The sequence below is a fragment of the Danio rerio genome, chromosome 8 (assembly GCF_049306965.1).
Source record: "Danio rerio strain Tuebingen ecotype United States chromosome 8, GRCz12tu, whole genome shotgun sequence".
NCBI classification, from domain to species: Eukaryota; Metazoa; Chordata; class Actinopteri; order Cypriniformes; family Danionidae; genus Danio; species Danio rerio.
This window is the reverse complement of record NC_133183.1, coordinates 1,596,808-1,623,828: the sequence shown is the minus strand read 5'-3', so window position 1 is coordinate 1,623,828 and position 27,021 is coordinate 1,596,808. Positions and strand designations below refer to the sequence as shown.

The 27,021-nt window shown below is 41.1% G+C and overlaps 1 protein-coding gene across 31 annotated transcripts in view; it reads left to right on the top strand.

The window, feature by feature from the left end:
• cdc14b (cell division cycle 14B) overlaps positions 1 to 27,021 on the top strand; it is a 45,055-nt gene that overhangs the window by 3,355 nt on the left and 14,679 nt on the right. For 10 of the 31 annotated variants that reach the window (XM_005166672.6, XM_005166670.6, XM_021478208.3 and 7 more), the window contains 7 exon segments: positions 36 to 102; positions 690 to 752; positions 841 to 928; positions 4,592 to 4,822; positions 8,524 to 8,662; positions 9,360 to 9,528; positions 10,113 to 10,216. In XM_005166672.6, the coding sequence (XP_005166729.1) occupies positions 36 to 102; positions 690 to 752; positions 841 to 928; positions 4,592 to 4,822; positions 8,524 to 8,662; positions 9,360 to 9,528; positions 10,113 to 10,216 (861 nt within the window). 31 annotated transcript variants of the gene reach the window in all.

Genomic DNA, 27,021 nt, shown 5'->3' with positions numbered 1-27,021 from the left:
GTGTAGATTTATGAATTTTTCATTATTTTCGACAGAGATGCATCGTTTGGGGCTTGCATGTACAATCTGAATATTCTGGACTGTTTGCGGGCCGTTCACAAGGTAACCCTGAATCTGTCTGGAGATCATTGTTATATAAAGACAGCTTGCTTTTAAAGCAGCTTCACACTAATATACAGGACAATAGTGTAATTGATGCAGACGGCATTAGAGAGGATGCAATAAAGGGGATGTATTATGCACCTTTTTACAAGATATAAAATAAGTCTCTGATGTGTGTGTGTGTGTGTGTGTGTGTGTGTGTGTGTGTGTGTGTGTGTGTGTGTGTGTGTGTGAAGTTTCAGCTCAAATATAGCAGCTCAAACTCTAATGGCTAAAAGACAGACGGCTGCTTCTCACTCAGGGCTGCTGTTTATGCTAATGAGGGAGGGATGGGCACTAGTGGGCGGGGCTTTCCCCCTCTGATGACATGTACAAAGGAAGAATGTCAATCAGTGTTTCCTTTCTCAAGTCTGATTATGAAAAAATACAAATTAATTCATGTTGACCATTAGAGGCTGGAGATATTTGCACACTGCTGATGCAACTGGGTTTAAACCCCTTATAACAATGATTTTTAATAGGTCTCCTTTAATATTCTGTTGTAATGATTTAATCTGTAAGTGTCTTTTTTTTTAAATTTTTTTTAGGCTCTGCAGTTTGGCTGGTTGGATTTCACACAGTTTAATGTGGAGGAATATGAACATTATGAAGTGAGTGTCTGCTGATATTGTAGAGAAAATTAAAATAATCAGATCTCACATTGACAGACCTGATGTGTGTTTTTAACGTTGTTCCCAGAGAGCAGAAAATGGAGATTTCAACTGGATCCTTCCAGGGAAGTTTCTGGCTTTCAGCAGTCCTCATCCCAAGAGCAAAATTGAGAATGGTGCGCATGACGTTTTGTCTTTTAGACCAGTTTGGTGGTGTTTCAAACACTTTTAAAATGCAGTAAATTCTGTTTTAAACGTGACAAATCCCAATAATTCAGTGACAATTGCTCAATTTAAAGACATGACCCAGCCCCTATATAGAAATCTGGCATGCAATTTGTTTAAAATACGATAGGGAACATTTAATTCTGTTACTAATTGTTGTGAAGATTGGTTAATTAAAAAAAAAAAAAAAAAAAAAAGACTCTATTTGATAGTTTACAGCCGGGGTCACCAATCCTGGTCCTGGAGGGCTGGTGTCCCTGCAGGATTTAGCTCCAACTTACCTCAACACACCTGCCTGGATGTTTCAAGTATACCTAGTAAGACCTTGATTAGCTTGTTCAGGTGTGTTTGATTAGGGTTGGAGCTAAAATCTGCAGGACACCGGCCCTCCAGGAACAAGTTTGGTGACCACTGGTTTACAGGGTGTTCACGGGGTCTTAAAGTATTAAAAGTTGATAAATCAATCATGAGAAAATTAAGGCCCTAAAAAGGTATTAAAAGTCTTAATCACATTTTTAGAAGGTCTTCAATTTTGTTCAAGCGTTGTCTAAAGTGTTTGAGTCTAAAAAAGCATAAATATATTTATTTTCCTCCTAATATTATCAGCGGGGTACTTGATCCACGCATTTGGTTTGTTATAGGGTGCGTCCGGTTAAACTCCTCCAACCAGGTAATGTCACGTAATTTGTGAAGGTGATGTGACGTGCTCCACATGTAGCGAAGCCATCGATCGAAACAGACGGCAAAATGGGGAAAAAAGCAAGAAAGACTAGTTTAAAGAGTGGCTGAAGCCTGTGCCTGAAAACAACCGCGTTATTTCTTCTTTTAAGCTTTGTTTTTTTTTCAGAGCTTATCTGAGTTCTGTTGCATGGTTGTGATCCATTCATTTATTTAACTACAACTGTTTATTAAGTTAAAGGTTTGATACTGATTAGAACTTAAAGTGGCGAGGGGGTCCTAAAATATTCTGAGAAGTTCTTTAAAAAGGCATTGAAGTTACCTTTAGGATTCCTGCATGCACCCTGGTTTAATAATTTTATCTATTTCTCAGTGAATATAGATAATAATGTGTGCTGCATTTTAACAAAAGAGTTTTATTAAACCGGTATATTCATTAAAATGAGAGTTTAGTCACCAAACATCTTTAGCAATAGAAAGATGGTGCATTTAGATTAAAATAAGTTGTATTGTAAGTGGTCCCCATCTTTTTTATCACTGCGGGCAAGTTTTATTTATGGGGAAAATTTAAAAGCACTGCAGTGTTTGGGTTTTCTGTGTTTGTTTGAGATGTAAATGCCATAAAAAGAATGAAGCTGAGTCAGTTCGTGACTCGTTGTGGCATTCTGAAAAGTAAACAATTGTTTTTTTCAACTAGGTGCACTGTCACTCCCAAAATGTGCATGCAAGATGCGTACCTCCATCGTAAATAACGAACTTGAGCTTGCAAAACACGTGATCTCTTAACAGCCCCCTAAAAGGCCGCCATCATTTAGCAAATGGGTTGCGGATCCATTATTTGGCAGTTCGTGGGTCCTTCACTGGGCCTTTTCCCCTTAGCAAAGAAAGTTTCCAACAATGTCTCCTTATTCATTTTGCTGCTTGTGGGTTACATTTTTGCGCTCAAGTGACCCATATGTAAAAGAGAGAATACCGTAATTTTTTTCAAAATAAAAGACCGTTTAGGCTCAGATACTTAATAAAGCAGAAATAATGAATGATTTATTGTGCGGCCTGGTACCAATCGATTCATGGAGCAGTATCGGTCCACAGCTTGGTGGTTAGGGACCAGTAAATCACAATTTTTTTAATATATGTAATTAGCTAGGCAATGTGTCTGAATGGTAATGAACTTAACTGATAAAAGACCACCATTCTCCTACAACTCTCCCAACCAAAATGCTTGCTGCACACAAACAGGTTGGCTGTATCGGCCCTGACAACGTCACATGAAAAAAAAAGCCATGCAACAAACCCTGTGGATCATGGAAACAAATCGTGTCTTGTGCCATCTCACAGCTTGGCAGGTCTGTCCATCTTAGTCTGTCGTCGGGAAGCACATGCAGTCATAAGTATGCCCAAACGGAATCTGCGCGCGCAGAATTCCGCAGATTTTCCAGAGATTTTCCGCAGAATTCCACAGATCTCTGCAGATTTTTAACCCATTAATAATTCTGTTTATTTGCTTGTGTAAATATTACTTTATTCAGTTTTTATTCAGTAATTTATTACTATTTTTAATTTAATATATTAAGGTTTTAGTTATGATACTCCGCTGGATACTCCCAAAATAATTCTGCAGAAATCCGCAGATTTTTACCAAAATTCTCAGCAGAAATAGCAAAAAACGTCTGCAGATTCCGTCTGGCCCTGGTCATGAATGAATAAAAAGCAGCATCTTCTTATAGGATAAGGAAACCCTGCTATGAATAATAATGAGAAACCGATGCGTCATCGCTCCACTAGCAAATTCGTGCTACGTCACTGATTTTGATCCCCCTCCAATAGTGATTTTAAACCCAGAAGATGAAATTAGCCTACAAAAGCTCAATTATCCAGCTTTCCCCACAATTAAAGCTGACAGCTGCTAACTCTGTCTTAACTAATGCTCAACACTCACAAATCTGTTAACATCTCAAAAAAAGTACTCGAGTGTCTTAAACCTTTATGCTGCGTTCACACCAGACACGGAACGTGCATCAAGCATGAGTGATTTACATGTTAACTCAATACAAACGCGCGAATAGACATCCTGCGGTGCGATACGCGCGAATGACGAGAATAGCGCTAATGGCGCGGTGCGCGAATGGCGTGGCGCGAATTGAGCTTTTTGCGAGATTGTTGCGCGAATAGCTCGAGTTCGAAGATCTGAACTTCAGCAGACATTCGCGCCGCGTTAACCAATCAGAAGCTTGCTCTTATGGGGGCGTGATTGTGACGTATTGCCTGTTGTCGGTGTCCCAGGGGAAATCCCCCAGCAGACACCGACAAGACGTTCATCAAACTCTGCTTGGCTCAGTCAGAAGCACCACTGAAAGCCTCCGTCATCCAGGTTCTGTTTCTGGAGGAGTCGATGAGCTTAAAGAGCTGGATGCACCTCTGAAAGAATGTAGTGGACTCAGACACGGCCCTAAACGTATCGACGCTGTTTATCATCCTTCATGAAGCACATAAACACTGTCATTTTCTTCATAAAATCCATGTTAGCTCTTTAGCTATGAAGCTACAGTCACTGGGCAGACAGAAGCCCTGCCCATCACGTGTTCTGAAGTGAATTTGATGCGCGAATGAAGCGAGTAACCTCAAATGTTCACGCGGCTATTTAAGCGCAAATAGCGCGATTTATCCGCGCGTTCTGCGTCTGATGTGAACACAGCATCAATGTTTTTTTTTCCCAATATAATATTTTGGGTGTAGTAATGTTTAGACTGTGATCGTCAGTTTTGTTGTTAGATTAGTTCATCAGTTTTGTCTTTGCCACTAAATAATCTGATGTATCCGCACATATATTACTGTTAAGCATCCTGTAGAAAACATTCATATAAAAGGGGGTCTGTGAGAGGTGAACTCGACTCTGTACATGCATTTATTATTAATTTATATTTATTCCCCATCAGGATACCCTCTCCACGCTCCTGAAGCGTATTTCCCATACTTCAGGAAGCACAACGTCACCACCATCATCCGGCTGAATAAGAAAATGTACGACTCCAAGCGGTTCACAGACGTGGGCTTCAAACACCACGACCTGTTCTTTGTGGACGGAAGTACACCGAACGACAGCATCGTCAGCCGCTTCCTGCACATCTGCGAGAATGCAGACGGAGTCATTGCCGTCCACTGTAAAGGTCTGTGCACTTCTGCCTGATATGCATGCATTACGGCCCGTTCATACCAAGCACGATTACAAGAAATATATGTGCGTTCACATGGGGGCGGATTTAGTGTTTGGTGCCCTAAGCAATGGGGTATATGCCGAGCTAGTGTTTTTTCCCATACTGATAAACTTCCGGTGACCTGTTATTGTAAACTTTTTTTCCATTTTTATGCGGTTCCTTTTACAGCAGGGGTGTCAAACTCCATTCCTGGAGGGCCGAAGCCCTGCACAGTTTAGTTCCAACCCTGCTCCAACACACTTACCTGTAGGTTTCAAACAAGCCTGAAGGACTCTATTAGTTTGATCAGGTGTGTTTAATTAGGGTTGGAACTAAACTGTGCAGGGCTGCGGCCCTCCAGAAATTGAGTTTGACACCCCTGTTTTACAGCATGGATGTTGTAAAGCACAGGTGTCAAACTCAGTTCCAAAAGGGCCGCAGCTCTGCACAGTTTAGTTCCAACCTTAATTAAACACACCTGATCAAACTAATTGAGTCCTTCAGGCTTGTTTGAAACCTACAGGTAAGTGTGTTGGAGCAGGGTTGGAACTAAACTGTGCAGGGATTCAGCCCTCCAGGAATTGAGTTTGACACCCCTGTTGTAATGTCATTAAAATACATTCAGTTAAATAATCTTTAGCATTCATTTAGTTGCTGAAGCGTAAAACGACAAAGCCGTTTGCTCACACACGCCTGTCAGAATCGGCAGGATAGCGCAAAAGCTTCATTGAATACACTGGGCTAAAATAAATGCTCATATTATAATGACACGGCGGGGGAAAAGTGTAATTTAATGCAGTGCTTCTTGTACAATTTGAGACCCACTTTATATCAGATATCACTCAGCCAGTGGAGATCTCAAGCGAACAAGCGGACGCGTCGAGTATAAACAAGGCTTTAGCATGCATTGGCATTTACCCTATTCCAGCTATGTGGCCAAACGTTTTATTTTTATTTTTAATTTATTTTTTATTTTTGCTCTCTTTAGATAATTTAATCTTCTTTTCTATATTTTTATCTTTATGCAACCTCTACATTTGAAATTATTTGTTTTCTCGAAATAAGTTCACAGCTAAAAATAAACGTTTCATTTTTAAAACTAAATCTTCATCTGGTTTTACTGCTGGACTGCTCCATGGTTGGGGACACATTTGCACAGTTGTAATAATTACTGTTAAATTTGATTTGTTAGACCCTCAACATACACAAAATATTATAGAAAACAATGTTACATACAATTTTTAGATTTTCTAGGTATTTATTGGGGGTCCTACGCAGTATATTGGTATAATTTGTCCCTGTCCAAACAGATGAACGATAATCCTTATTTTTAGATTCTGCTGTTAACTGTGCATAATATTGACGCCCTCTTATGGATTATTTACGTAATGTCACTTAGTGTGAACACCACAGCGATTTTAAAGGTCCCATGAAATTTAAATAAAGGTTTTTTTTAGATGTTAGTATCAGTATTGTAAGTTTTTAGGATATATAAGTTAGTGTACACCAAAACAATGACAATTTACATTTAGAAGATTTAAAACTGATATAAACATGTAATGCCTGTAGTTTGTCACTTCTGCCTTAATGGATCAACGTTTTTACTTGCGTCACCTCATACTTTAGATTCTCATCTTGACCAATCAAATGCTCTCTAGTGTCTGACATGCCCCGCCCCCTTCAAGATGCCTATTATTCGATGCGTTTGAGCTCAACAATTCTCACAGGCAGAGCTGTGATTAAAACAACACTATTGGCGGTTTCTTAAACGGGTGGAGCTATATTGTCCCGCCATATCTTCACGTTTCGGTTGATCACGTCAAACATCGAATAAAAATGCACATTTCTAAGCACTTCATGGGACCTTTTAAAGACACAAAATTAAGTCACGTATTGTGAACAGCACAGCAATCTGCTGATGTTTAAACTCATGTAGTGTGAACTAGGCTTAAAGGCTGATTTACACTTCTGCATCAAGCGCGCACGTATGCTACGGCGCAGCCTACGCGTTGATGCATAGCCCTATGCTGTTGGCGTCGCTGATGTGCACCTATCAAAAAAATGTAACTACACGTCGCAACGATGCGTAGCGCAAGCTCTGTGATTGGTCGGCTTGGTATCGCTGACGAGTCAGGGTGGGACCGAGAGCCGCGCGAGCCCGATGGAGCGATTGTTTACAAGTGTGGAGTCCCATGAAGGAGCTCCTGATGGAAAGTTTTTTTTTTTTTTTTTTTTTTTTTTGTGTTTACCTCATAGTTAAAGTTGTTGCACGTCCGCAACTACCTACCTCAAAATGAGCGAGTTTGAGCCACTTGTACATTCATAAAGCGTTCAGAAAGAACAAAACACAGGTGAAGAAACTCGACACAGAGGAACATGTACACCTCACTGCCAACTAGCGTTTCGGATGTGTTAATGCAGACCGACAGAGACAGCGCGCAGAAGTATAAATGCACAGCTACAAGCATTGCATGCGCTGTGGGTTACGCCTGTTTCACACCGCAAGCGTCAGCGGCGCGTGAGCAGAGCGTGAGCAGCGCGTGTGTTTTCGGCGTCCATGTTAACAGATTAGAGTTTTCATACCGCACGCAGCAGCAGCGCGTTAGAGCAAGGCGTGAGCGTCTCCGAAGCAGCAGTGCAGCAATAGTTTCGGCGCTGGGTCTATTTTTGACGCGCTGCTCACGCTCAATTAAAGTGACAGTGCATTGATAATGACCAAAACACATTGAATGACAGTAAAAAGTAGCAATTTTACCCAATAAATGCGTTAATAATGTCAAATGGTTTATATATAGTCATTCAAATGAACTTAAAACGGCAACAAACATTTATTTAGGCCCGAACTACAAAACCAAATGTAAAACAATTTTAGTATCAGTTTTGCTTAAGTTTCACACTAGTGTTGCAGGAGAGGGGAAATAGAATATTTACGGGATTTGTAGTTCATAGCGCAGTGTATTGTGGGTAGTGTAGTTCGACACGCATGCTGGATTATGTGAGCTCACTGTGTTCTGTGCAGCTGAGCAGAGCAAGAAAGTTTTAATCGGCTTTGTTTTATGTTCACTCGAATTATTCCTGTTTGCACTGTGAATCTGACAACACGAAAATAAGTAAAAGAATGGCATGCATTAATTACTTTTGTCCGTCTCATCATCTGCACGAGCACGAATTAACGAGCTGTTATTCTGCCGCTGGACATCACTGAAGCGGAGAAAGTAACACTACTTTGATCATGTATAAATATCATTATAACTATATTGTATAAATATGATTATAACTAGGTCTACAGCTACCTGATAATCAAAAAACAAATGACACGATATCACAGGCGATTGTCTTCTGACTGTAGACACTTCTCATATAAGTTAGCTTGAGAAGCATACAGTACTATTTGATCTATAAAATTTGTAAAAATAAACATTTGCAGGTTAAAGACACAGCATAGGAGGGGCCTTGGTGCAGATGAAAAGTCTAAAAAATGTATTTGTATATAGAGAGACATGGGTAACTAGATAGAATAGACAAAGATAGGTTGATCTCTGCAGCAGCTGCCGAAGAGCTGCGCGCTGCAGACGCAGCTGGTGTGAAAGGCAAACGCCTGCGTGCTGCTACTGCTCGACATACGCGCTGCTCACGCTCTGCTCACGCGCCTATAATGGGCCTGTGTGTTTCAGCTGGCCTGGGCCGAACGGGAACACTGATTGGCTGTTACCTGATGAAACACTTCAGACTGACGGCAGCTGAAGCCATCGCGTGGATCAGGATCTGCAGACCCGGATCAGTCATTGGACCCCAACAGAACTTTGTTGATGAGTGAGTGAGTTTTAAACACCTATTTTAGACCTAACATGCCCTTATTAAGATGTAAAGTAAGTCTCTGCTGTATTTTAGAGTGTGTGTGTTTCAGTTTGAGCTGAAAATAGCACACAAATAATGTTTTCTACCTCTCTGAAACTGACCCTCTTAGGCTTTCATCCTCATTTTGGTGACAGTCACTTTAAATTTAAATGAGATTGTGCTCTCTTCAGCAGCAGATTCAAAAACAGCCCAAGCGTTATCAGTTTGAGTCAGGTCTGCGTGTTCTTAGTATGTGCTTCATGCTTCTGTTAGTCTATGGAGACTTCTGTCACTGAGCTTCATCTAAAACTCCATCTATAATCTTTTTAGTCTATGCTGACATTATCTTCAGCAGCTCAAACACTCTAATGGCTAATGGACAGACGGCTGCTTCTCACTCAGGGCTGCTGTTTATGCTAATGAGGGAGAGATGGGCACTTGTGGGCGGGGGTTTCCCCCTCTGATGACACCTACAAAGGGAGAATGTCAATCAAAGAGTTTCATTCAGCAAGTCTGATTATAACAAACACAATTAATTGAAGCTGGTTATATTCACACACTGCTGATATATGCACAACTTTTTTTTTTTTTGCATAGCAGTTCCTCTTTAAGCAGTGTTTTAACTTTCAGTAATCCTAATTAATTAAATGAATCGCGTCTCTTAATGTGGCAGAATGCAGTCCAGTCTGTGGGCAGAGGGTGAACTGTATCGGCAGAAGATCAATGAGCAGGAAAACGGCTCCGCTAAAACGGCAGTGGCTGGAATCCTGTCTGGGGTGGAAGATATCTCTATTAATGGAACCAACAAGAGCACATCACAGAGGAAAACAGCCAGTCAGAATGTGAGTATCTACACTAACACTGTGTCCATAACAGCATTAAGCTTTATTTAAAGGGGTCATGAACTCAGAAACCCAGATTCCCTTGTTCTTTTGACATATAAGAGCTGTAAAATTCATGTGAGTTTCAGAAATCAAATCTCTGTGGTTACTCTAAAATGATCTTATATTGAAGGCCATCAGACCAAACTATAAGTTCTGCAATGTTCAATTCTATGATGTAATAGTGGATAAGCTCCGCCTCCACAAAAGATCCACACCCACTTCTGCACTGCCAGTTTAACCTTGTTAATATGCAAAACTGTAAGCCAATCAAAGCAGTTGGGTGTTTGCTTATGCATCTATTGAATTGAATTGGCCACACATATATTAATTAAATACCAATAATATTGAATAGCATTCAATAGAAAATATGTATTTTAAAAGATTTGTGAGGAGTTTACTCGTATGCTGAGCACTGTATATGAATAATAAAAAAAACTAACCTACTTGTTTACCAGTTTTGCTTGTTCAGCACACTAAATAATATATTTTTTGCATGTCTATACTCTTGTATTTGTTAATGTGAATGTGTTTTAATTGTTCAGCACACTGAAGAAGAAGAAGAGGACTGTGCTGGACTCACACAAGGTGACAAACTGCGAGCTCTGAAGAGCAAAAGGCAGTCAAGAGCATCTACAGGTTCAATATCGTAAGTACATCTCCATTATATCACTTTTCTGTCCATCCATTTACGTGTAGCCTGACGGTACGTGTCCACTGGCGCAGGAGAATCCACATTCATTTTATTTATATAGTGCATTTAACTGCAAGTTGAATTGCCCAAAGTGCTTCACATAACATAGTAATGTAAAATGTTCAAATGACACGGACAACCAATGACCAAGTACAAACATTAAATTAAAAACAATCCACAGCAAGCGTTTAAGAGTGCTTCAAATGCTAAACTGAACAAATTTGTCTTCAACTATGACCTAAAGTCCCGTAAAGTTGAATCAATACCTGTAAACTACTCATCTTCAGTGCATAGTTTATCAAGTCTGTGTGTTTATGATGTATATCATAAATAAATATGGGTTTGCATACATGATTTATTGGGCTTTGGTGACCTTTGTTTGGCGCTCTATTGCTACAAATTAATAACGAACGCATTTACACTAGGTCTGCACAATATTGGAAAAATTAAGCGTTGCAGTGTTTAGTTATTCTGCGAATTTTTTTTTTTTTTTTTTTTTCTCCAATTTTGATGACTATGACTGCATATATAGATAACTTGAATGTCGCTATTTTGAAAGAATTTATCATTTTAGATCAATTGGGATGATTCTGTAGGGATGTGCATCTGCATAGAATCTAATAAACAAATAAACCATAGATAAATGTTAGGGATGTAACGGTATTGTAAATACCGTCATACCGCAATATTAAATTTTTTCGATATTACCGAAGTCGCATGACTCGGTAAAACTATAGGTCTTCTCAGAAAATTTGCTCAGGCGAATGAAGCGAACGGGAGGTAGCTGAAACTTCATTTCCCATCAGCCCCGGCGTGGCCATAATCCTTTGCGGTCTGTTGTCGCTACAGATCCAGTAATGCGGAAATGGAGTGTGCTGCTAGTAGCGGAGATGAAAAAAAGATGGAAATGATCGAACCTAAAGCGGGTGTTGTCGCCGCGCGTGTTCTGATCAGCTGTGTTGTGGCGCGCGTGTTGTAAAGCGCCGAGGGGGGGTTGAGCGCGCATACTCAAGAGAGGTGTTGTCGCGCGCCTACTGAAGGGCTGGACTGGACGGAGGTTGTGTCGCGTCGCGGGGGCACTTTTGATCGTTTTGGAAGGGCATTTTCTATCCAAGACTAAAAAGGGCATGTGCACTGCACAGGTTGAGCCCTATGTGTGCACGTGCCTGCAAGTTGGGGAATACGACTAATAACAGTCATGGGGACTGCAGAAACACAGCACACTGTTCAGATTGATGCAGACATTGACTTGTACCGCAAAGAGACCTCTATCTCACTCATGGTTTGTCTTCTCAAGTGGGGGAAAGACAATGCACAACGTTACCCACTGCTGTCAACATGGGCCAAGTCATATCTCTGTCCCAGAATCCTCAGTCCCAAATGAGAGGGTTTTTTCTGTTGCAGGGGACATTGTAAATACCCAGAGATACCAGCTTTTACCAGATTATAGTTATATGATAATTTTCCTTTAAACCCATCTCTATCTAAGTGAGTGATTAAATGTTAAATGTGATGAGTTTTCAACAATACTAAATTGAAACTTTATTTTTTTACATGGTTTAATAATTTTTTGTTATTAAAATTGAAGTTCCTGTTTCAAAGCTTACAGATAGATGGCTAATTTGTATGTCATTGACACTTTTGGCACTTTTTTGGAGTATTTTCAAAAGTTTTTTTTTTCCTGTAAATGATTCAATAAATACCGTACCGTGACATTCATACCGAGGTATTACCGTACCGTGAAATTCTGATACCGTTACATCCCTAATAAATGCACTAAAGAAAACATACAATTGAAACCGTGTTTTCTGCATTAACAGTATTCAGGTACAGTAGTTGAATAAAAGTTCATTAAATTAATCATTATTAAAGTTACCAGTGCTACACAGGCCTTAAACACATGCAATGTATGTATTATAATTTAGACTCTGCATTGCAAAATCTTGCTATGTGCTATTGCAAATGATCACGTTGTGAAATTGATGCTGAAACCATATTTTGTGCAGCCTTTGAAATCTGAATTAAATGTAATTTGTATAACAGTTTAATCCTGTCCAGTGTGACAAATAAGGGTGTCACATCGAAATCGATCGAAATTTATGGTCAATTTCGATTATCGAATCCCCCGATGTCACGTCAGCTTGGCTTGCTAAGCGGGAAAAAGGTTGTTGAAGTGCTTGTTGAACTGCAGACGCAGGAGATCTGTCGACAGAACTTAAACCCTCTCCTCTTTCAATGCCGGTGTGGAAGTATTTTGGATTTCTAGTGAAAAAAAAACACAGTTTGCAAGCTCTGCTATGAACATATTAGGGTTGGGCTGATAGACAACACCGGCATCGTGATCCTCCGCCCTGCCCCCGTTGCAAATCCGCTCGTGAAAAGTACACACTCAGGCCCTGTTTACACTAATAGTTCTTAGTTTTTAAATGGCATGTTATAACGACAGCGATCCGCATCCACAGTGGCGTTTTGCATTACTGATCAGCCCTCCTTCCTCACTACCCCTGAAAATGCACATCACGTGACCACACACACATTCACACACAGCGGTCGAGACAGCGGGTCCAGGCAGTCAGTGGGTCAGTAGACGGCTTAAATTTTTACTTCCACACTTATACTTGGGGTACTTTCACACCTGCGTTATTTAGTTGGATTGAATGGCACTAGAGTTCGTTTTCCCTTTTGGATCGGTTCGTTTGGGCAGGTGAGAATGCAGCAATCGTACTCGAGTGCGCACCAAAAGCGGACCAAATAAGCGCACCGAGACCTGCTTGAAGAGGTGGTCTTGGTACGCTTTCAAACAAACCCTGGAGCGGTTCAAATTGTGGTGAGAATATGATCCGTACTAAAACAGGTCCAACCGCAAAAAGTACTGCGCCTTTTGGATTAATCCATCTGCCGTAGGCCGATGCGCTGTGCATTATGGGATATGGAGGAAAATATTTGTTGACAGCGCTTTACCAACAGAGAGAGAGAGAGAGAGAGGTAAAAACATTACCTGATGGATCGTTGGTAATATTTCCGCAAGATGAGCATGTCGCAGTTTAGCTAAATTAATTCACGAACTCCTGAATTGACGAGCGATGCATTAAAACTTTGTTTTAATACCGCCGCGGCTGCACTTCATTCTCATAATCTATAGTTTGTCTAGAGCAGGGATACAATCAGTCAGCGCAGTCGTCCCTCTATAGTAAAAACCACAATGTGTCTGCCGGTTTTGTTTACTTGCGGGAGTTTATTGGCATTTTCCCGCACATGAATTCTGACCAATCAATAAGCAGTTTAGGAAATATATTCAACAACATCTGGCCAATGAGAGATGTGGATTTTATCAGATGACTGCATTTTGGTTCGTTTCAACTGCGTCATTTTCACACCACACTGCTGGCTTTGGTCTGAACCAAAGAAAATGCAACAATGTATCTTTTTACAATGTAAAACACCCATACACTCTTGCATTCACACCCACACATACACTGCGGCCAATTTAACTTATCCAATTCACCTATACCGCATGTTTGGACTGTGGGGGAACCAGAGCACCCGAAGGAAACCCACACCAACATGGGGAGAACATGCAAACTCCACACAGAAACTGCACTGACCCAGCTGGGACTCTAACCAGGGATCTTCTTGCTGTGAGGTGAAAGTGCTACCCATTGCACTACTGTGTCACCTGTTATCATGATAATGGTATATGCAATTTATATGCTTCATGTATCGCAGACATATGTGATAAGTTAGATTTATGCATTGGTTTTCTCAATTTGAACATTCAGATGGGGCCTTGATATCTTTATCCCTGCCTCCTCAGTAGTTGCTGTTCTGCTATTGGCTGGAGCGGCTCACAGGTGAACCCAGAGCTGAAAATAAACACTAATAGCGGGAAAATGTCAACAGCCAATCAGAGTCAGAATGCCTGCGCAGGTTTTCACTCATTCATAGCGTTTTAAAGACTGAGGGTGCTTTCACATCTGTAGTTCGCTTCATTTGGTCTGGACCAAGCGCAATAAATGATACATTGTTGCATCTTCTGCCGTCTTTGGGTCGTTTTCACACCACACTGCTGGCTTTGGTCCGAACCAGTTGACACGAACCAAAATGCAGTCATCTGACAAAATCCACATCTCTCATTGGCCAGATGTTGTTGAACATATTTCCTAAACTGCTTATTGATTGGTCAGAATTCACGTGCGGGAAGATGCCAGTGAACTCCCGCAGGTAAACAAAACCTTTTACTCTGGAGGGACGACTGCGCTGGCTGATTGTATCCCAGCTTTAGACAAACTATACATTACGAAAATGAAGCGCGGCCGCGGCTGGAAAACAGTGTTTAATGCATCGCTCGTCACTTCAGGAGGAGGCGTGAATTAATTTAGCTAAACTGTAACTTGGTCATCTTGCGGAAATATTACCAACGATCCATCAGGTAATGTTTTCCCCTCTCTCTCTCTCTTTGTTGGTAAAGCATGTCTACAAATATTTTCCTCCATATCCCATAATGCACAGCGCATCGGCCTACGGCAGCTGATTTGGTCCAAAAGGCGCAGTACTTTTTGCGGTTGGACCTGTTTTAGTACGGATCATATTCTCACCACAAATGAACCGCTCCAGGGTTCGTTTGAAAGCGTACCAAGACCTCCTCTCCAAGCAGGTCTCGGTACGCTTCTTTGGTCCGCTTTTGGTGCGCACTCGAGTACGATTGCTGCATTCTCACCTGCCCAAACCAACCGCACCAAAAGGGGAAACGAACTCTAGTGCGATTCAATCGAACTAAATAAGGCAGGTGTGAAAGCACCCTAAATGTATGCACCTTGACACAGTTTTATTTTGTCTGAATTAGAATTCATTTAGTTCTGAAGGATATACATTTACCCGTTTATTTTAATAGCATTAAATAAATTAATGATATAAAAACATAGCTAATAAAAATAGCATTTTTCTAGAGAAATGTTATGTCGGAAGAAATATCCACATTGCAATACTCAACAACACTATCACATATTTATTTCAGTGTCGTGTAGCCCTAACCTCTACATAAATTCTAAACTATAAGTCAAACTAGATCGTGTTAAACAGGTTTACGAGTATTAATAACCCTTTTGAGGTTTTTGCTCATAAATTTTCACTCATATGTTCATTATAAATCAGAGTCTGTAATGTGTTTGCCAGTGGACTTGTGCCGTAGGGAGAGAGTAGTGTGTTAGAGGTTTATGGAGTCTATTCACCTCTGGATCATCTGCATATGATGTGGTTTTCTCATGATGGATGTTGATCTTTGTGTGTGCATGTATGTACATGTAGACTAACTGCATGCGTCACTTTAGAGTTAAAGGGGACAGTTCACCCAAAAATGAAACTTCTTATATTGTTACTCGCCTTGTTCCAAACCTGTAAGACCAACATTCAGTTTTAGAACTGAAATTAGGATCTTTTTGATGGCAGGCAAGCGCTCTCTGATTAGTGCTGTGGTGACAAATAGTTTAAGAAATCGATTCTGCATCAATTCAGGATTTTCAAATTGCATAATGGTGCTTCATGCTAGTTCTTAACAGCAGATGGAGACGCATCAGTTTACTGTAAATTATACATTTGTGTCAAATTAAGAAAAATGGATGTAAAATGCTTTAAATGTACCCGCAGTTCAAAAATCATTTTGTGTACAAACATTTTTGTAGCTTTGTAAAAGTATAATTGAACCACTGATAAATGGTGATGACACTTGATTTGTTTTTTAATATCCTGATGGTCCCTTTCTAGGCTTTGAGCATTTCTATTGTCTGTGTACGGCCAGAGAGCTCTCGCATTTCACCCAAAATATCTTCATGTATGCTCTTTGATGGGTGTGAAATTACATCACTGTGCATAATTAAAGTTGCCATGAAATATGAAAATAAGAGCTGCAAATTTTACAAAGCAGTTCTTGATATAAATGATCTGTGCACTTCATTTTTTGTAAATTTAATTTGCCCTCGTAATCTTTCATCAAATACTTTAACCTTCCCTCCCACTTGAAATAACTTCTCTGCTCTTCTGATCGCATGGAATTCCTATAGGGCGGGGCTCTCTGTCCGCTGTGGGCAGGGCTTTCAGTCCTCTATAGGGCAGAGCTATCTGTCCTTTTATAGGGCGTGGTTTTCAGTCCTCTATAGGGAGGGGCCATCTCTCCCTTATCAGTAATTTATCAGGTGGACCTATCTGTCCTTTATAGGGCGGGACTTTCAGTCCTCCATAGGGCGGGGCTAGCTCTCCTTTATCAGTCCTTTATCAGGCGGACCTATCTGTCCTTTATAGGGCGGGACTTTCGGTCCTCCATAGGGCAGGGCTAGCTCTCCTTTATCGGGCGGACCTATCTGTCCTTTATAGGGCGGGACTTTCGGTCCTCCATAGGGCAGGGCTAGCTCTCCTTTATCGGGCGGACCTATCTGTCCTTTATAGGGCGGGGCTTTCAGTCCTCCATAGGGCGGGGCTAGCTCTCCTTTATCAGGCGGACCTATCTGTCCTTTATAGGGTGGGGCTTTCAGTCCTCCATAGGGCGGGGCTAGCTCTTCTTTATCAGGCGGACCTATCTGTCCTTTATAGGGCGGGGCTTTCAGTCCTCCATAGGGCGGGGCTAGCTCTCCTTTATCAGGCGGACCTATCTGTCCTTTATAGGGCAGGGCTTTCAGTCCTCCATAGGGTGGGGCTAACTCTCCTTTATCAGGCGGACCTATCTGTCCTTTATAGGGCGGGGCTTTCAGTCCTCTATAGGGCGGGGCTAGCTCTCCTTTATCAGTCCTTTATCAGGCGGACCTATCTGTCCTTTATAGGGTGGGGCTTTCAGTTCTCCATAGGGCGGGGCTAGCTCTCCTTTATCAGTCCTTTATCAGGCGGACCTATCTGTCCTTTATAGGGTGGGGCTTTCAGTCCTCTATAGGGCGGGGCTAGCTCTCCTTTATCAGTCCTTTATCAGGCGGACCTATCTGTCCTTTATAGGGTGGGGCTTTCAGTTCTCCATAGGGCGGGGCTAGCTCTCCTTTATCAGTCTGCTATCTGCTATAGGTGCTATCTATTCTTTATGGGGGCTTTGTCCTCTATGGGGTGGGGCTATTTGTCCTTTGATCAGTCAATCAGTTTTTTTTAGCAATTCCCAATTTACAATACTCCAATCATTTACCAATCTTAACTCTTACAGTAGCTTCTGTTTCATGTCAACTTTAATGACAGAATTTTTTGTTTTTTGGGTGAGCTATTCCTTTAAAACCATCAGTCTTCCTATTCCAAAAGTCCAAAAGCCTTTTATGACTCGGCAGGCGAGTGCTAGTAAAGTGCTGCAGTGTTCTGGGCTCGCTGTGGCCCGGCTGTTGTGTGCTGTTCTAATGGTAGCAGAATGACGCTCAGGTAAGTCCTGTGACTCCATCGGCCAGCATCATGAATGTGTGGCTGCCGCAGGGCTCCATTTCATCACATGCATTTATTTTCAGAGCATGATCATGTAATCCAGATTACACAATGTAAATAGAGTCCAAAAGTCAAATACTTGTAATCAGAGTAAACTACTTTTTAGAATACTTGTAATTAGTTACTTTTTATGGATTACATATTATTTACACAATGGCATTTGTTGTTTACAATTTTTTTTTCTGTTTTTTTATTTTTATTTATTTTTTTATTCATAATAAACCCGCTGCTTGTATACCTACATACTTCTCTTTTAGATTTTTAGTCAGTGGGTTGAATCTGGCACATATTCTCTTACAGAAATTTAGATTTTGTGTTGCAGTAATTTTTCGTGTTTTTTTTTTTTTTGTAATGTTGCTGATTTTTAAATGTCCTTAATGTGTAGTAAACATGTTTTATTGAAGAAAAAAAAAACAGTGAGGTGTACTATTGTGAAGTATTAACTGTCCATCATTGCACTTAAAACAGAAGCTGTTGAGGCTCTTGTTAATGATAAACAGTGATGATTTTTTTTAATTTCTGTCAGTCAAGCACAAAAGTAATCTGAGTGTAATTTATTAGTAGTCAGATTACATCACCATGAATGCTTAATCTAAGAGATTATATTACTGACCCAAAAATAGTTGTTGTGTAATTGGTAACTGATTACAGTTTAAAAGTAATCTAAATTTAATCCAAAAGGAGCCAGATTACATTACTGCGAATGCGTAATATTTAAGAGATTAAACTACTAACCCAAAATTGTTGTCATGTAATCAGTAACTGGGTACAGTTCAATAGTAATCTAAAAGTAATCCAAAAGTAGTCAGATTACATCACTATGAATGTGTAATCTAAGGGTTTATAATACTGACCAAAAATTGTCATGTATCGCTAATTGATTATAGTTCAAAAGTAATCTAAATGTAATCCAAAAGTAGCCGGATTACATTACCATAAATTTGTAAGAGATTGTTACTGACCAAAAAAATTGTCATGTAATCTGTAGTCAGTAAAAGTAATATAAATGTAATCAGATTACATTACCATTAATGTGTACTCTAAGAGATTAAATTACTGACTACACATTTTGACATGAATTGTAATCCGTTACTGATTTAAATCCGAATATTCCACCCAGCTCTGTTTGTTTTTTACTCATTCTGCTTCCGGTTTTACTAAATTTCAACATTTATACAACCCAAGTTTACCAGCATGTTGTTTTTTTGCATGTTTATTTGAACTGCACAATATTGGAAAATCTAAAGTTGCATTATTTTGTTCTGTCATTTATATTTATTATTATTATTATTATTATTATTATTATTTTAAATGTGTTATTATTTTATATAATATATTATTGCAATTTATGAATACAATTTCACCTGTTTTGGAAACAATTGATCATTTACGATTGATTGGGATGATTCAGTAGAGGAGTGAATCTACATAAAATATAATAAACAATCTACAAGCATGGATACATGCCATCAAAAAAATTTCAATAAACTGTTTTATCATTTTCTGAGTCTAACAGTATTAAGGCACAGTAATGAAATATTAATTAATGGTTATTAAAGTTACAAATGTTTTAAAATCATTAGACAGTCACAGGCCTCAAAATCACATGTAAAATGTTTAAATATAATACAGATTTGATGTTGCATTTTATGTGACGTGACTATTGCGAGTGATATCGATGTTTAAACTATATATGAGAATTTATGGGCTCACAATAAAAGTCACAAATGTGTGCATTTATGAAGCAGTGAGTTTATCCAGCCAGATGCATGTCTTTGCATGCCTTTTCTCATCATGTTTTATTTCCTTTTGATTTATTAAACACGCATAATTTTCATATTAGATGTTCTAACCGAAGCATTTCATCAAGTCTTTGCTTTGCACGATGTTGTTTGTGCTTTTATTGTCATGCATGAAGTGTGTGTGAACTGTTTTTGTAACACACCTGTGGCCATTGTTGATTTGTCTTTTGCACTGCTGACTGGATCTGATCTCAGATTTATTATATATATATATATATATATATATATATATATATATATATATATATATATATATATATATATATATATATATATATATATATATTTATTTGATTTGACTTCAAATTGGACAACATCTGCATCAATTTTTATTTTTAGGATTAAGACGAGACACTACTGATGAATAGGGGCAAGATAGAAGTTGTTGCATCTAATGCAAAACAAAATGTGTTCTGAAAAGCTGTAAACATGCAAATGATCATATATTAAAATAATGACAATAAATATTTAGATCTAAATGACTTTGCATACATTTTCTAAATGTTTGTATTTCTGAACACTTGATAAAGTCAGGTTCAAAATTCTTGTTCTATTTTGTTGACATATTAAAGTGAATTAAATTTTTAATTTTTCCTCAAGTTTTATTGGTTGCTCAATAATTCAAAATAGTCCACCAATAGTAAGAAAACAAATAGTTCCACCGGAAAAGGTGGTTTGCTATCTCCAGGTTGGAGGAAAGTCCTGGTGGAAGAGTTCAAGTGTCTTGGGGTTTTGTTCAAGAGTGAGGGAAGGATGGATCGTGAGATTGACAGGCGGATCAGCGCAGCAGTAATGCGGTCTGTACTGGTCTGTTATGGTAAAGGAGCTGAGCCGAAAGGCAAAGCTCTCCATTTATCGGTCAATCTACGTTCCTACTCTCACCTGTGGTCATGAGCTTTGGATCATGACTGAAAGGACAAGATCTCGGATACAAGCAGCCGAAATGAGTTTCCTTCGCAGGGTGGCAGGGTGCACTCTTATGGATAGGGTGAGGAGCTCTGACACCCGGGAGGAGCTTGGAGTAGAGCTGCTGCTCCTCCACATCCAGAGAAGTCCGCTGAGGTGTCTCGGGCATCTGTTTCGGATGCCTCCTGGATGCCTACCTAGGGAGGTGTTCCAGGCATTTCCCACCGGGAGGAGGCCTCGGGGAAGACCCCAGACACGCTGGAGTGACTATGTCTCTCGGCTGGCCTGGGAATGCCTCGGGATCCCCCCGGAGGAGCTGGAGGTAGTGTCTGGGGAGAGGGAAGTCTGGGGTTCTCTCTTAAGACTGCTGCCCCCACGACCCGGCCCCGGAATAGCGGTTTAAAAAGGATGAATAAATGAATATCTGTGTGAATGATGTATACGAATTAACTTAATTTAGAATATAAATGGGAGTAAACTAAAGTTTGGCACATTTTAATTAAGATATAGAGGTGAACTGTAACATTTGGTCTGCATAATCAGAATATAGATGGGAATAAAAGTGTAACGTTTCACTTCTGCATGTGCTATTAAAACCTACAGATGCAGATGAAGCATATTTTCAGAACGTTGCTTAACAGAGACGAGATTTTTTTCCAACACATTTTAGCCATAGTTTTAATAACTATTTTCTAATAACTAATTTTATCTTTTGTAATTTCACTTAAGTGCAATTTAGAGACTTAACTAGATTAATTAGGCAAGTGAGGGCAAGTAAAAACAAATCTTAACAGGGTTAATAATATTGACCTTTGAAATGTTTTTTTTTTTTTAAATATACAAACTGCTTTTACTCTATCCAAAATAATTATAGGAAATGCTAAGAAAATACCCTTGCTTCGTTAAACATCACATGGGGATATATATATATACATACATTCATTAATTCATTTTCTTGTCGGCTTAGTCCCTTTATTAATCCGGGGTCGCCACAGCGGAATGAACCGCCAACTTATCCAGCAAGTTTTTACGCAGTGGATGCCCTTCCAGCTGCAACCCATCTCTGGGAAACATCCACACACACACTCATACACTCATAGACAATTTAGCCTACCCAATTCACCTGTACCGCATGTCTTTAGACTGTGGGGGAAACCGGAGCACCCGGAAGAAACTCACGCGAAAGCAGGGAGAACATGCAAACTCCACACAGAAATGCCAACTGAGCCGAAGTTCGAACCAGCGACCTTCTTGCTGTGAGGCGACAGCACTACCTACTGCGCCACTGCATCGCCCCATATATAAATATATATATATATATATATATATATATATATATATATATATATATTAATCCCGTAGTGTCTCACTTTTTTCTTTCTTTTTCTTTCTTTTTTTAATTAACAAGCATTTACTCCCTAATTTTTCCTGCACAGAGTCTTGATCAGGCAACCTTAAAACACTTTGCAGAAAGTCTGTGCTCTAAATGATTTAAACAATCTCAGTGTGCAGAGAAATGAATGGTTTAATGTGCTACAGATCCAGTGTGTGCGGTGCTAAAGACGAGTCTCCTGTCTTCCTCCTGCTGTTTTTGTTGTTCTGAGTTTCGCCCTGTGTTTAGATGGCCGCTAGCTTTGCTGCTGTCCTCATTGTGTAGCTTGGTTGTCTTCTGCTGGATGTTGTTTGGCTTCTCCTCCATCCATTACTGTATAGACGGGGTGGGATTATAAATGATTTCTCCTGTCACTGTTAGCCCGTCTCTGGACCCGAATGGCGTAAGTGTCTAGATGGATCATCCTTTATAAACATCACAAACTCTCTGTCAGTCTCAGACGAAGATACAACATCAAAAATCACTTTAATGTGGGGTTTAACCCCAGTTGTGTGTCAGCAGTGTGTGAATTTCTCCAGCCTCTAATGATGCACATGAATTAACTGTGTTTGTTATAATCAGACTTGATATATGAAACACTTTGATTGACATTCTCTCTTTGTACGTGTCATCAGAGGGGGAAAGCCCCGCCCACTAGTGCCCATCTCGCCCTCATTAGCATAAACAGAGCCCTGAGTGAGAAGCAGCCGTCTGTCCATTAGCTATTAGAGTGTTTGAGCTGCTGAAGATAATGTCAGCATAGACTAAGAGGATTATAGATGTGGAGTTTTAGATGACAGGAGTCTCCATAGACTGACAGAAGCATGAAGCACAGACTGACCAACGACAACATGCAGACCTGATGAACACTGACATCTCAGCTAGTGCTGTTTTACATCTGCCACCATGCTGACACAGGCAATTGTAGCTCCGCCCTCTTCTGAAAAAGAGCACAATCTCATTTGCATTTAAAGCGACAGTCACCAAAACACCACGATTAGGATCAAAGCTAAAAGGTTCAGTTTCAGAGAGTTGGAGAACATTATCTGTGTGCTACTTTTAGCTTAAACTAAAACACACACTCTAGGGACACCAGAGATGCATTTTATATCTTAAAAGGGGTAAAACGGGGGATAATAGGTTCTTTTTGATGTAGTTTTACAAGGACACTTATGTCGGTTGTGTCTCTTAAATGTGTTTACACCTATTTATATGCTCTTGTATAGTCATTAAACATGGGGAATAAAATGACAGTAATATCACTTAGGGCTGCACGATAAATCGTTTCAGCATCGAAATCGTGATGTGCGCATCCGCAATAGTCACATCGCTGGAGATGCGATGCAAAGGAAAAAAATAAATAATTATATATATATATATATGGGTGGAGCCGAATACGGTGTTCGGATTAGCACGAATAGCGTGTTTTTACGAATATTTATTTCGAACAAATACTTAAAAAATTATTTGTATTCAGGAACAAAAAAAACTTCAAAAAGCTGCGTTTCCTCTTAAGACCGCAGTGCATGCCCGAGTGAGTGAGTGAGTGAGTGAGTGAGTTAGTCAGACGTTCAGGAGTCGGGGGGCGGGGTGGGGCCAGGTTTAAATGTGACTGACGCAGTCTGCTGCTCCACACAGCAACAGAGAAGGCTTGGCAGAGCGAAAATTACTTTACTGCATTACTATTTTTGTTAATTAAATTTTTGTATCTGAACCGGGTTCCAGAGGCAGTTTATAAACTTGTATCGTATTTAGAGCGGAGTTTGATCGGTATATTATTCCATTATGCTGCATTATTGACGTTTGCTATCTGTTGCTCTCTGTTTACGTAAGTTAGCTCTGTTAGTGCTGTAATTGAGACAATAGACTGTTGACAGAGTAACGTTAACGTTCGTTTATAAAGGTTAAAACGATGCTTGTGTAGTTGTCAAATTGTATGCACTTATAGGAGTTTTATGGTACGTTTAAATTACTGTCATTTGCCGACAGCAAGGTATATTCTAAGCTAGTTAACCTTAGCATAGCTTCCCTTCACTTCTTTGTGGAAGAATTTTAGTCAGTGGTGCAGCAGATAAAACAGTGATACTGTATGTAATATGTGCAAAAGTATATCTTAAGTATATATATATATATATATATATATATATATATATATATATATATATATATATAAGGGAAAAAAAATATCGCAATGTCAATTTTTTTCCAATATCGTGCAGCCCTAATATCACTTTATCGCACAACAAAAAGTTATTATTGTGACAGTGTCAGGGAACAGAACGGACACAAGTGCAGGTCTCTTTCAGAATTTATTAGTGACAAAAAAATGACCCAATTGGGCTTAAGCACAGGGAGAAAAATTCTAATCAAAAATTAAAAAAAATAAAAAAAATCAACAAAAACTGCTCCTAAGAGGATAGAATATTTACTGGGATCTTTAAAGGGACTCAGGTAAATAAAATTAACAAAATGAAACGAAAACAAACTTCAAGGTTGCTCAGAAAAAGGAGCTCAAAAAACTGTCAACAGAAACCGCTCCGTGGAAGGGAAAAAAATGTCTCTCAGGGTGTAATTTCAAGTTCACCCGGCAGGGGGCGATACAGCGGTATACTGGATCCGGCGGGCGGCAGAGCCGAGAGGGAGAAGAAGAGTGGAACAGGTGACGGGAGGGAATATTGATGCCGGGGATCGGAGACAATCGGCCAACCACGGCGAATAAACAAAACAGAACCAGGTCCTGCAGACGACAGAGAGGGGTCAAAACAAAGAAACAAACAAAAGGAATAACCAACCAGAAGACGGGCTCGAGACAACAGGAACTGACTGGACAGGACTAGTGAACAGTGCACGCTGACCACAACATAACGACAACGATCTGACAAATGACAACACGAGGAGAGCGATATAAATAGAGGGAAAATTACGGGAAGACAGGTGAGTGAAATTGGTTTAATTGAATAATAGGGATGAGTGGGAAGATGGGTGGAGACGTGTCAAAGCAAGTATGCAATGAGAGAGCGATCAAAACACCACACGTGCTGAAATACATGTAAACAAGTGCAAAACACAAACAAACCCAGGTGATCAGACAGAGAACCTGACAGTACCCCCCCCTCCATGGTCGCCACCGGGCGTACCCTGGGGGGGCTCACCTCGTCTCCGACGGAAGTCCGCAATCAGCGTCCGGTCCAGAATATCCCGGGCTGGGACCCAACTCCTCTCCTCTGGTCCATAGCCCTCCCAGTCCACCAGGTATTGAAAGCCCCTACCCCTTCGTCTGACCTCCAGTAACCTCCTGACAGTGTAAACTGGAGAACCATCCACTAGACGGGGAGGGGGAGGGGGAGGAATAGAGGGAACAAGGGGGGAGGAAAACACAGGTTTAACCCTAGAGACATGAAAAACTGGGTGTACCCGACCAAGCGTATGAGGTAGCTTGAGCTGAACAGCCACAGGACTCAGCACTTTAGTGATCCGGTATGGCCCAATGAACCTGGGTGCCAGCTTGCGTGAGGCTACCCTGAGAGGCAGGTCCTTGGTGGAAAGCCATACCCGTTGACCACAAACATAGTGGGGAGCTGGAGTCCGATGACGATCAGCCGCTGCTTTGGTCCGTCCCCTAGCCTGGGCCAAGGCTTCCTTAGCTTTCCTCCAGGTGCGACGACACCGTTGAACAAAAGCCAAGGCAGACGGGACCGCAGCTTCGGGTTCCTGTGAGGGGAACAGAGGAGGTTGATAGCCAAGACAGCATTGAAATGGCGACATACCCGTAGCAGAAACTGGTAGAGTATTATGGGCATACTCGACCCAGGATAGTTGTTGGCACCAGGAGCTAGGATTATTGGATGTCAGACAGCGGAGAGTACGTTCCAAATCCTGGTTTGCCCGCTCAGACTGCCCGTTGGTCTGGGGATGGAATCCTGAAGACAGACTCGTAGAGGCCCCGATCTGTCGGCAAAATTCCTTCCAAAACCTGGAGACGAATTGGGGGCCCCTATCGGAGACCACATCTACCGGAAGACCATGAATCCGGAACACGTGATCAACCACCACCTGAGCAGTCTCCTTGGCAGAGGGGAGTTTGGGGAGAGGAATGAAATGAGCCGCTTTAGAGAAGCGGTCCACCACCGTGAGAATGACGGTGTTGCCCTTCGATTCAGGTAGGCCAGTGACAAAGTCAAGGGCTAAGTGTGACCAGGGACGGGAAGGGATGGGTAAGGGGCGGAGCAGACCAACAGGAGGGGAATTGGCACTCTTGTTTTGGGCACAAATAGGGCAGGCAAACACAAACCGCCTGACATCCTTGGCCATGGAGGGCCACCAAAATCTCTGACGGATAGTAGCCAGAGATCTCCTGACTCCTGGGTGACAGGCCAGCCTGGATGAGTGACCCCACTGGATAACTTTGGAGCGCAGTGACTGGGGAACAAATAGTTTGCCCGCTGGAGTCCCTCTAGGTATCTGACACTCTCGTACAGCACCCAGAACCTCTCTCTCGATGTCCCAAGAGAGGGAAGCCACCACCACGCCCCTGGGCAGGATGGTGTCTGTTGAAACCTCCCTCTCCGGGGCACCGAACATGCGAGAGAGAGAATCGGGCTTGGTGTTCTTTGACCCTGGCCTGTACGAGAGTGTAAAGTTGAATCGACTAAAATAAAGGGACCAGCGGGCCTGTCTAGAACTCAGCCTTTTGGCAGTGCTAATATATTCTAAATTCTTGTGGTCTGTCCAGACCACAAAAGGTTGCACTGCACCCTCTAACCAGTGACGCCACTCACCCAGGGCCAGTCTGACTGCCAACAACTCCCGATTACCAATGTCATAATTCCGTTCTGTGGGGCTCAGGCGGTGGGAGAAGAAGGCGCAGGGATGCACCTTCTCATCCCGTTGAGAACGTTGTGACAGAACTGCGCCTACTCCGACATCAGAAGCATCCACCTCAACAATAAACTGTCGTTTCGGATCTGGAATAGACAAGACAGGAGCTGAGATAAAACGGGACTTTAAATTATCAAAGGCCTCCTGTGCCTTGCTACCCCAAATGAACGGTACCTTAGGAGAGGTGAGCACTGTTAAGGGTGCAGCAATCTGGCTGAAGTTCCGGATGAATCGCCGATAAAAGTTGGCAAATCCCAGGAACCGCTGCAGTGCCTTACGAGAGTCTGGAGTTGGCCACTCGGCGACAGCTCTTACCTTAGAGGGGTCTGCTTTGATCTCACCCGCCGAAATCACAAACCCCA